This window comes from Lutzomyia longipalpis, chromosome 1 (genome assembly GCF_024334085.1).
Source record: "Lutzomyia longipalpis isolate SR_M1_2022 chromosome 1, ASM2433408v1".
Classification (NCBI taxonomy): Eukaryota; Metazoa; Arthropoda; class Insecta; order Diptera; family Psychodidae; genus Lutzomyia; species Lutzomyia longipalpis.
The window spans coordinates 4,251,186-4,263,663 of NC_074707.1; the positions used below are offsets into that span (position 1 = coordinate 4,251,186).

At 35.4% G+C, this 12,478-nt stretch overlaps 2 protein-coding genes across 2 annotated transcripts in view; both read right to left on the reverse strand.

Moving 5' to 3' along the window:
* LOC129786570 (nuclear pore complex protein Nup88) overlaps positions 1 to 12,478 on the reverse strand; it is an 850,897-nt gene that overhangs the window by 571,129 nt on the left and 267,290 nt on the right. The window lies entirely within an intron of this gene.
* LOC129786575 (zinc finger protein ZFP2-like) lies at positions 10,086 to 12,465 on the reverse strand. Its single transcript, XM_055821680.1, has 4 exons — positions 12,313 to 12,465; positions 11,167 to 12,247; positions 10,448 to 10,845; positions 10,086 to 10,389 (listed from the first exon to the last, which is right to left on the reverse strand). Exons 1-4 carry the CDS (start codon positions 12,394 to 12,396, stop codon positions 10,213 to 10,215), a joined length of 1,740 nt encoding a protein of 579 aa, XP_055677655.1. The 5' UTR covers positions 12,397 to 12,465; the 3' UTR covers positions 10,086 to 10,212.

Here is a 12,478-nt window from a genome sequence, read left to right on the forward strand (position 1 = left end):
ACAGTCTGCCGACCAAATCCAGAATATCTTATTATAACCAGGATTTTGTCTGCCGACAAAATCCAGAATATCTTAATATAACCTGGATTTTGTCTGCCGACAAAATCCAGAATATCTTAATATAACCAGGATTTTGTCTGCCGACAAAATCCAGAATATCTTATTATAACCAGGATTTTGTCTGCCGACAAAATCCAGAATATCTTAATATAACCTGGATTTTGTCTGCCGACAAAATCCAGAATATCTTATTATAACCAGGATTTTGTCTGCCGACAAAATCCAGAATATCTTAATATAACCAGGATTTTGTCTGCCGACAAAATCCAGAATATCTTAATATAACCAGGATTTTGTCTGCCGACAAAATCCAGAATATCTTAATATAACCAGGATTTTGTCTGCCGACCAAATCCAGAATATCTTATTATAACCAGGATTTTGTCTGCCGACAAAATCCAGAATATCTTAATATAACCTGGATTTTGTCTGCCGACAAAATCCAGAATATCTTAATATAACCAGGATTTTGTCTGCCGACAAAATCCAGAATATCTTATTATAACCAGGATTTTGTCTGCCGACAAAATCCAGAATATCTTAATATAACCTGGATTTTGTCTGCCGACAAAATCCAGAATATCTTATTATAACCAGGATTTTGTCTGCCGACAAAATCCAGAATATCTTAATATAACCAGGATTTTGTCTGCCGACAAAATCCAGAATATCTTAATATAACCAGGATTTTGTCTGCCGACAAAATCCAGAATATCTTAATATAACCAGGATTTTGTCTGCCGACAAAATCCAGAATATCTTAATATAACCTGGATTTTGTCTGCCGACAAAATCCAGAATATCTTAATATAACCAGGATTTTGTCTGCCGACAAAATCCAGAATATCTTATTATAACCAGGATTTTGTCTGCCGACAAAATCCAGAATATCTTATTATAACCAGGATTTTGTCTGCCGACAAAATCCAGAATATCTTAATATAACCAGGATTTTGTCTGCCGACAAAATCCAGAATATCTTAATATAACCAGGATTTTGTCTGCCGACAAAATCCAGAATATCTTAATATAACCAGGATTTTGTCTGCCGACAAAATCCAGAATATCTTAATATAACCAGGATCTTGTCTGCCGACAAAATCCAGAATATCTTATTATAACCAGGATTTTGTCTGCCGACAAAATCCAGAATATCTTAATATAACCAGGATTTTGTCTGCCGACAAAATCCAGAATATCTTAATATAACCTGGATTTTGTCTGCCGACAAAATCCAGAATATCTTAATATAACTTGGATTTTGTCTGCCGACAAAATCCAGAATATCTTAATATAACCAGGATTTTGTCTGCCGACAAAATCCAGAATATCTTATTATAACCAGGATTTTGTCTGCCGACAAAATCCAGAATATCTTTTTATAACCAGGATTTTGTCTGCCGACAAAATCCAGAATATCTTAATATAACCAGGATTTTGTCTGCCGACAAAATCCAGAATATCTTATTATAACCAGGATTTTGTCTGCCGACAAAATCCAGAATATCTTTTTATAACCAGGATTTTGTCTGCCGACAAAATCCAGAATATCTTAATATAACCAGGATTTTGTCTGCCGACAAAATCCAGAATATCTTATTATAACCAGGATTTTGTCTGCCGACAAAATCCAGAATATCTTAATATAACCAGGATTTTGTCTGCCGACAAAATCCAGAACATCTTAATATAACCAGGATTTTGTCTGCCGACAAAATCCAGAATATCTTAATATAACCTGGATTTTGTCTGCCGACAAAATCCAGAATATCTTAATATAACCTGGATTTTGTCTGCCGACAAAATCCAGAATATCTTAATATAACCAGGATTTTGTCTGCCGACAAAATCCAGAATATCTTATTATAACCAGGATTTTGTCTGCCGACAAAATCCAGAATATCTTAATATAACCAGGATTTTGTCGGCAGACAAAATCCAGAATATCTTAATATAACCAGGATTTTGTCGGCAGACAAAATCCAGAATATCTTAATATAACCTGGGTTTTGTCTGCCGACAAAATCCAGAATATCTTAATATAACCAGGATTTTGTCTGCCGACAAAATCCAGAATATCTTAATATAACCAGGATTTTGTCTGCCGACAAAATCCAGAATATCTTAATATAACCAGGATTTTGTCTGCCGACAAAATCCAGAATATCTTAATATAACCAGGATCTTGTCTGCCGACAAAATCCAGAATATCTTATTATAACCAGGATTTTGTCTGCCGACAAAATCCAGAATATCTTAATATAACCTGTATTTTGTCTGCCGACAAAATCCAGAATATCTTAATATAACCTGGGTTTTGTCTGCCGACAAAATCCAGAATATCTTAATATAACCTGGATTTTGTCTGCCGACCAAATCCAGAATATCTTATTATAACCAGGATTTTGTCTGCCGACAAAATCCAGAATATCTTAATATAACCTGGATTTTGTCTGCCGACAAAATCCAGAATATCTTATTATAACCAGGATTTTGTCTGCCGACAAAATCCAGAATATCTTAATATAACCTGTATTTTGTCTGCCGACAAAATCCAGAATATCTTAATATAACCTGGATTTTGTCTGCCGACAAAATCCAGAATATCTTAATATAACCAGGATTTTGTCTGCCGACAAAATCCAGAATATCTTAATATAACCAGGATTTTGTCTGCCGACAAAATCCAGAATATCTTAATATAACCAGGATTTTGTCTGCCGACAAAATCCAGAATATCTTATTATAACCAGGATTTTGTCTGCCGACAAAATCCAGAATATCTTAATATAACCTGTATTTTGTCTGCCGACAAAATCCAGAATATCTTAATATAACCTGGATTTTGTCTGCCGACAAAATCCAGAATATCTTAATATAACCAGGATTTTGTCTGCCGACAAAATCCAGAATATCTTAATATAACCAGGATTTTGTCTGCCGACAAAATCCAGTATATCTTAATATAACCAGGATTTTGTCTGCCGACAAAATCCAGAATATCTTATTATTTTTATTCTTTTTTTTTTAATTATGCGAAATTTGATTGTTTCATCGAATAACTCTTCCCATACAAAATTTGGTACTCCTTAATTTGGCTAAAAGCATATTAAATAAATATTATGATCATACTCATTCTTTCAGAAATATATTTTTTATTAAAAGCTTCCTTATGAGCTTCATTGTAACTCTCTTCGGAGTTTTGTGCAAATTTAAGAAAAACCTATTTCTAGAGCTTTCAGAGCTTCATTATGCCATTCGCTAGGGTAAAAAAAATAGAATCCAAAAAAAGCTCCTGAACATTCCAAAAAAAATGTGATAAAAAAAAACAAATTAAACATTTAAATTAATTGAAAATTCTTAATACTGCCTCAAAAGTATTGAATTTTTCGCAAAATAAGAAAATTCTTGCCGTGAAATGAGCTCAATAGACCTCTTGATACACTCAGAGAAGTATATATTGACTACTTTAGAACACAAAAATAATGTTTAAAATGAAACTGATGGCCCCTACAACATATCAAAATTTCAGCCCTCTAGCTATAATAGCGGCTGAGATATAGCGAATACAAAATTTTGAGGTTATTCAAAATGGCGGACGGGGGGGGGGGGTGGGGGGTCGGATCTGACTTCATAATCGGATGTCTTCCGGTCGATATTTAAACTTTGCCGTTGACCGCAAGTCTCTATCTATTATCGTTCTCTTGTAATTTAGCAAAAGGTTCCGGCCGGCCGGACGGACGGACGGCCGGCCGGACCAATTTTTGGCGCATACGTTTTTTGGAATGTGGGGACCCTAATTCGTGCTCATCCCAAGTTTGAGCCCGATTTGACGACTTTCGATTTTGCTCGGTACACAAAAGCTGTGTCTGAAAGAAACACAGCTAAAATATTTAATTATAAACTTTATGCTCTGTATAAAAAATTTTGTGTAATTTTCCTCTATAAGTCGATTAAGTCGTTGAGTCGTCGTCGACTTATGCTCGACTGACTAACTCGACTTAGTCGTCGAAGTCGATGCAAACTTTGCATCAAGTCGTCGTCGACGAAAAGTCCATCGACTTCGGTCTCTAGTTGTAATAGTGCAGAATTTGTAGGTAGACAAAAGAGGGTTAGCAGTAATTATTCTCAGGAATCCGAATTATCAGTTCTGTATTGGAGGTTTAAGCTTAAAATCTAAAAAATAGAATTTTTCATTTAAATAATTGAAGATCTATTGATGAAGTTTATGTTAGAGCAGGTTATCATTTGCTGTAAAAATATATAATTTTTGATATTTTATCAGATCCGATAAATGCCAATAAATCCTTTTGAAAAAAATCACAAACAGTAAGCAATTAAAGCTTAAACTTTTAGAATTTGTTAAGATAAAACATCTTAAAATTGAGATAAACGAATTTTTTTACTGATTTCAAAATAAATTAATTTTGATTTAAATTTAATTTTAGAACTAATTGTTTTTACTTCTGTTACTTTTTTTACACCTCTCCATCTACCTTATAATAATGTAATTTTTATCTTCAAAAATACTTATCAAAATATATGTACCTTTGTGTATAGCTCTGAAACACCTTGGCTCTTCTCTGTTAAACACAGAAAAATATATTCTGAAGGAAAATCAATTTTTATTCATTTGAAAATAGTAGAAATGGAATGAATCAGGGAATGTGAATTGAACAAAGTTCTCCCTGTAGGTGTTCCCTAAAGGAACTCTATACTGATGCACCTCTTTCAATCAATTTTAGATGAAATATTAACATTTCATGTACTTCGTGCTGACTTTCTTATGCATTCTTCCTCTCATCTTAACGTTCTGTGGCAGGCTCAAGACTCTCAAGACGGGATTTTGAACGTTTCAGAGAATTGCATAAACTCACATGAGATGATTTTCTTTATTCTGCCAAAGCAATAAAGTGTTAATAAGACAGAGTTTTGCAATTCATCAAATATGAGTTTGTGTTGAATTTTGATTTCTTTTTCTCAATTTTCCCATAAATAGAAGGACTCTGCTAAGCTTAGAATGAATTTTCAGCGTTGTTATTGCGTTTGATTCAGCACATATATAGGGAGCTTTTTCCCAAAGCTCCACTGAGCTTCGCGTCACGTCTTTGGGGGGTGAATGGACTGAGATTGTAATCGAATTGTATTTTCAGTGGTTTATTTTGGGATTCTTTTCCTCTTTTCTATATTTTTGGCTACTTGCCCTTGTCAGTTCCTTCCCACTGCCCCAAGGAAATTGAAAAAAGGAGTCAAAGACCGCGAATGGTTCGAAATTTCTTCTACAATTTTTATTTATTTTACGATATAAATTGATTTTTATTAATTAAATAAAATACATAGATAACAAACCTATATAGCATAAGCTTTCTACAGCATAAAATGTTGTTTCTCGAAACAAAATGCTTAAAAAATTGAAATGATGTGTGCCAAGACGAGACCTCTAGAGCTAGACTTTTATATGCTTTTGAGCATAATATCATGTGAAACTTTTGAGGTAGACAGAATATCCTAAAATAACAAAATCACAAGCATATTAAATTCAATACTATATCGAGGGTTGGAAAATACACTATACTAAGTCGAGTTAGTATAGTATATTTTTAACGCATTTTTCGATAGCTTTTGATGTCCTTCATCTTCCCTCAAAAGGACAAATTCGAATATTTGTTCCCTACAAAGTTACAGCGAAAACTGTAAAAAGTTTTACATAAGAAGCAATGTAAATCTCAAACTTCAAATCGCTCTCCTGAAAATCAACAAAAATGAGTTAGTATAGTATATTTTCCAACCCTCGATATGTACAAAATGGGATGTTGTGTGAGGAGATGAAAGGTACATATAAAGGAGTGAAGACATAGCGAAAAGAGCTAAAGAGTCAATTTGAATGGTTTCAAAAGCAGGCTTACCACCCTCCTATATGTTACCAAGGAGGATTTACGCGTCTCTCTTCACTGCTCGACTTGCCAAAAATTACTTTTAGAAGAACATAGATGGAATATCCCTTCAAAATAAAATTCAATATTCCATGAAAAAAATATTGAATGGCGACCCTGAATCTTCCTTTTTCCAGCCGCAACTTTTTCAAACTAATCCGGATATTGGAGGGAAATTTTTTTTGACTAAAACTTCCTCTTTTTTGTGGGAGTGAAAATTGTTGGTGAATTTAATTCAGTGTGCTGTAAATAGCAGCTAAATTTCCTTTCATTCCTTACTGCTTCTTTTAATTTTTCGCATCCTCCCTCCCACATACTTTTGCCACGAGATCGTGGAAATAAGAATTTATTTTCAAGTAAAATTTCGTATGAAAATCTTGTTTAGAATTAATTAATGTTGCTTTCCTCATCACAAAAATCCTCCACTCTTTTGGTATGAATTTTCATCTTTTAATTCAATTTTATCCGCTCCTTTTCCAACATTCTTTTCCGCTGTACGCTGGAGAATTTCAAGCTGTATAGAATGTAATTTTGAAACATCAATTACACTGAATTTCCACAAGATTTTCCCAAGGTTTCCCTTCTTCTTTTCTTTGCTCAAACGTTTTTCAAAGGATTTTAATGCAGTGTGTTGAGCTTCTTGTTTTTGGTCACATAATTTAATAAATTCAATAAATTAGTTTTTTTCTCTCTCTGTTAGATGAAATTCCAACAATCCTAATGTATTAAAATACAAGGAAGAATTCTCGAAAATCAAAGGAGAAATCTCTTGAAAAAATTCCTCAAAAAAATCTTTCTAAAAATAAGTAAAAATGAATAAATTTTAGCGCAATAATATATAATTTTCTTCAATCTACCAAAGAAAATTATGAATGGTATATAATTCCTCAGATTTAGCACTCCTTGAAAGAAAATTCGGCAATTTCCTTGATAATTTCCCTCACACCGCATTCTATAGAAATGAAGTGATTTTATCCAATTCACGTGTCAATGGGGGCGGGAGGGGTGAGAAGTGTCCCCGCATAGGGGATGATTTCCCACGCGAATACCCATCCCCGAAACGACAAACATCCGCATGTATTTTGAAGACAATTAAATTGGAAATATTTGAAATTAATTTACGAGCAAAATTTATATTGTACCCTCGAGGAATATGAGATTTTACCCCCAAAAGTGCGTCGCATTAAATTCACTCTCTGGCGCTTTTGGATAAAATAGTATACCTACTACATAGTAAAGCTCTGTTGTGAATGATAAAAGGGGAGACGCCATGAGATATAGAATTACGCCAAAATCTCAAGATTGATGGCATGGTGGATGAATTAAATGAATTTCATATGGAGACATCGTGGGGAAGATCCTCTTTTTTCCTTCTTCTTATATATTTATTATGTCTCCTAAAATTATTCACATTACGCAAGAGTTAAGTGAATTTATTCAATTTGAAAGTCTCTTTTTCTTCACCTCCTGCAGGCTTTAGTTAGAAAAAGATTTAATACAAACAAAAATGATTTTTCATTTGAGATGAATCACAGCGAAAGGAAGACAATCATTTTTCATATCTGTACGCATTATTGCAAAATTATTTATATAGAAAGAGTTATGATTCTTTCAGAAATGATAAAGAAATTATTTTGACCTACCTAAACCCGAGGAAATATGAAAGAAATCGGAGAAGATATTTCCTAGAAAAAAAGAAATTAAATATTCTAGTAAATAGCCCCAAGAACATTTTATTTCTCCTAAAGATCGGAATCTTCAATCAAAAAATCATTTTTATTAGGTATGAAAAAAATTAGAGTTCAAAAAGATTCTCCGGAGCAGATAAAGAAAAAAAGATTGAATTCTTATAGGGGAGAGTTGACCAAAAATGGCTAAAATTAAATAATTGCAATCAAACTGATATTTTTTTATATTCTCCTGTCTTTATAACCATTTTATAGAAAGTTTTACTCAATTTTGATGAAAAAAAAAGTGATTTTTAATAGTTTTTTGGATGTTTTAATCACGCACTTAATTACCCCACGCTTGAGGCAAGTTGGTTTTATTAAATTACAAAAATTATAAGTTAATTTTTTTTGTTTTTCATATTTTAAATTAATGATTTTCTATAGATTTTTTAATTAAAGTTTTAACAAAAGTGTTTGTTTTCACTTTAATTCTAATTTTTGACTCAACTGACCCCAAGTAACACAGCCAAAAAAACTAATAAACTTTAAAAGTCATAAACTACATAAGTAACTAAAAAACAAGGATTTACAAACTTTGTAAAAAAAATTAAATGTCAAACGTAAGAAAATAAAATGAAGAAAATAGTACGTGTTAGGAAAGAAACTTCAAACGTTAGAATTTTCTAACTAATTGGTCAAGTGTTGCTTATTTAAATGCAACGAATACTGGCCTTTGACATCCTTTTTTGCGTCTGTTATAACCTTTAGAAAAAATAAATAAATTCATTATCATAAAATATCTCTCTTAAATAGATTTCTGTGAAAGTTTTTTATGAACTACGCTCCAATTTACCCTACTCTCCCCTAAATGTTTAGGTAATTTATTTCTGATCTTTTTTTATCAACTTGAATGGTCTAATAAGGGATGGTCACGTTATTTTGGAAACTCTACAGGAACAAAATGGCCAAAATGTGAGAATTTCAAATAATTTTTTTGAGCACAAAAATTATTTTTCAAAATTGAAAATACTGAATTCTTATCAGTTTTTGGCCATTTAACAAGAGTGCAAGCAAATTTCGAATTTTTGGTTTCAAAATTGGCTTGAAAATCGCTTTTGAAAGTCCCCGAGTTTCCAAAATAACGTGACCATCCCTTACTTTATAGCCCAGAACGAGCTCTAAATCAATGAAACAATCCTTAAATTCATAGGAAATAAGGAAAAAAGAATTTCCTCTCCCCCAAAAAGAAAGTCAATCATAACACGTCCAGTTATCAGAGTTGGTATACCACAACGCGGATGGGTCAGTCTATGCGTTGTAATTTAATTTGTGAGTAGAAAGTAGGCCAAGTCGATTTTTTGTAAAATTTAGCAATTTGACAGATTAAAATGCTTATATCTTAAGTTCTATTAGACCTACAGAAATTTCTTGACTAGTTACGGAAAGCTATTGAAATAAGCTATAATCTGATGTATATTTCGATACATTTCAAGGTCACCTCCAGAACACAAAATGGCGGATTTTTGTTCTACCAAAACAGTTTTTTGCACTTTTTGTCCTCAAGGAATGGTTCTAGAGGTTCCTGATGTTCCAAGAAGGTGTAGAGTTTTGTAAAACCTTTAATTTGATACTAAAATGAGCAAAATCGGACAGACCGTTCAAAAGATATGGCACGTAGAACTTTTCAAATTTAAGAATTTTTCAAATGGCTATATCTTCTAAACGGCAAAATAGATTTTCTTCATTTTTGGACTGATGAAAGATATTGAGTCAGGCTACAACATATCAAAATTTAAAAGATTTGCCTAATGGGGATTCGGAGATATTGCCCCTTAAAGTTAGGCAATTTTTGTTTTTGAATTTAGCGCCTCTTGTGGATGTTTTTGGAACTAAAAATGTTTTAGACAGTTGTAGAGCTTCTCAATACCTTTCATTTAATACCATGATGATCAAAATCGGTCAAGCCGTTTTTGAGTTATATCGAAAAAACACTTTGTGCTTTAGACCGCCATATTTGCTAAACGGCTTGACCGATTTTCAAGTATGAGTTATCGATGAAAATGTCTCACTGAGCTCTACAACATACTAAAATTTCAGACCTCTAGCTATAAGGAAAGTGGTTGACGGTATTCCAAAATGGCGGACAGCGGCCATCTTGGATTTTGAGAATGCAAAAAAATAAAATTTTACACCCACATTTCTATAGAAAACTTCAAATCCGAAGTCTGTATCTGTTACCGTTCTCGAATTATAAGGCAAAGTTTGGACGACCGGCAGGCCGGCCGGATCAAAAATTTTCCACCACCATTTTCGTAAAGTGGGAAATCTAAAACGTGCTCATACCAAGTTTGAGCCCGATCTGAGGTGGTCGGTTTTTCCGACGATTACAATACTTGGTATGCCACGATTGTGGTATACCAACTAATAAAAGAAAATTTTACAAAATAAAAAGAAAATTTATTAAAATAATATGTATTTGTGATTTATTTCGCAAATACTGGATATGAGTATTGGCTCCCATTCGTTGCTCATTAAAAAGTTCTCCTGCATCATCCGAGATTTGTTTCCTCTGGTTCTGGTTCCAAAATTTGATTCTCCGCCACGACAAATGTTCCCGTACTGAGATGCGTTAGTTGATGCGTGGACAGTGTTGATTGCTGGGAGAAGCTCTTCTTGCACATTGGACATGAGTAGGGTTTCTCACCTGTATGGCTTCGGATATGAACCTAAAAGGGATGCAATAAGTTGAGCAAAAGGAGCTCAAAAGAGGTTTTTTTTGTTTACATTAAGGCTGCTGCTGCTTTTGAATCTCTTCTTGCACACGTCACATTCGTAGGGTTTGTTAGCATTGTGGGACCTCATGTGCCCATAGAGGTGTCCGGAACTGTTGAATCCACGCCCACAGAGTTGGCACACATGTGGCTTTTCACCCGTGTGGATGCGTTGATGGATAACAGCCGTTTCATGGCGAGCAAAGCGTTTTGGGCACACGGAACAGGCATACGGACGCTCTCCAGTGTGACAGCGACGATGGAGTGCGAGAGTATTGGAACCTGCAAATGCCCTCCCACAGTCCGGACACACGTAGGGACGTTCCCCAGTATGCGTCCGGAGGTGAATTGCCACGTAGCCGCTCTGCTTGAAGCCCTTCCCGCAAACTGGACACAAGTAGGGCTTTTCTCCTGCAAGGAAACCCAAAGAAAATGCTTCAAATTCCCTTAAAGATGAGCTCTGATGATATCTTACGCGATAAAGGTCCTAGGGAAATTTCAGTACAAAATTCAAAGATTTCAAGGATTTCTTGGTCGCTGAATAAGGCCCAAAATTACACTTTATTACGGAGCAAGCACGTTTGCATCCGTACACTTTGCCTACCAAATCCGATCTGTCATTTTTGCCGCTAAATCATTTCTTTTTCCCCACATTCTCTATTTTCACCACTCGAATTCACCACGTCAAGTGCGCGCCAAATTCAAATTCCGAACAACCTCGAAGGGGATTACCTGTGTGCACACGGATGTGCTTTGTGAGATTGCACAGCTGCGTGAAGCCCTTATTGCAAATCTCACACACAAAGGGCTTCTCTCCTGTGTGCGTCCGCATGTGAATACTGAGTGATCGTGCCTCCACGTAGTACTTCGGGCAGTACGGGCATGTGAGTATTTTGTGCTTTGTATGATGCTTCATGTGCTTGGACAGTGAACTGGCCCACTTGAAGCGTTTCCCGCACACAGAGCAGAGATTTGGCTTCCCAACGACATTCCTCAGCTCTCCGGTGTGCTTCTTCTTGTGCTTCGTCAAGTTGGAGCTCTCCGCAAAGGTCTTCCCGCACGTCAGGCAAACGTGGGGCTTGACAATGAGATGAGTTTTGCTGTGCCTTCGTAGAATTTTGCTATCAGCGAAGGTTTTGTGACACTCCTGGCACTCAAAATGCGTCTCTGCTGGAGAGATTTGGAGCTCTTCCGGATGATTTTCACGATTGTGGACAGCCAATTCCTCGGGAGAGGGGAATGTTAGGCCGCAATTGTTGCAAATGTGATAAATCTTCGGTTCATAGACTTTGAGATCCTTGACAGTGGCCAGAACTTCGTCGCAGCAATCTTCCGGAAGGAGATCAACCTTCGACAACTCAATTCCAGCATCCTGTATTTGGAGATTCTCAAAGTTTATCTCCTCCGATGTTGCTAAGCTCTCATGGAAGTAAACATTCTCCTCGGCAATCTCCTCCTGTGCATGAGAATCATCCTGCACGTCTTCATCCCTCTCCGGGCATTCCATCACTTGACGTTGATCTTCAACCATTTGTCCCAGTCCCATTGGAATTATCTCTGCTTCAGTCTCCTGAACTCCCGGCAAAGAGCTCTCAATGACCTGATTCCCTTCAGTTTCCTTCCGCATGAGGTACATCCGGAACGTGGCATCAGCTTTCTGGCATTGCTGCTTGAAAGTGAAAGCACGACTCACGAGTAGCACGCACGGAACGCACATCTTGTCCGGAAGACCATCTCCTAGCTTCACATCAACACATGACACCGTTCGCAGCATGTTATCCAGGCATGATCCAAAGATCTCCTTCATCTCCACCTGCAAAGGAATTTCGTATCAGGTGCAGGGATTTCATTCAATCGATCTTTTAGGGGCTTTCCCACCTTTTGGCACATACAGGAACGACATATTTTGCTAAAATCAATCTCACTTTTCTCATTTAGAATGTTATTCATGTGCAGGGACATTGCTATTTATGAGAAAAACACGAAAATATTGCTTTGTTTTCATTCCGCCCACTATTTACAAATAGAAATGTCAAGTTATCCC

Excerpts from the sequence above, each read along its gene's own strand:
- LOC129786575 (XM_055821680.1), bottom strand. The coding sequence starts at position 12,396 with ATGTCCCTGCACATGAATAACATTCTAAATGAGAAAAGTGAGATTGAT. Across the intron at positions 10,846-11,166 it reads GCACATCCGTGTGCACACAG|GAGAAAAGCCCTACTTGTGT; the intron begins GTAATCCCCTTC and ends GTTTCCTTGCAG. Across the intron at positions 10,390-10,447 it reads AAAGCAGCAGCAGCCTTAAT|GTTCATATCCGAAGCCATAC; the intron begins GTAAACAAAAAA and ends CATCCCTTTTAG.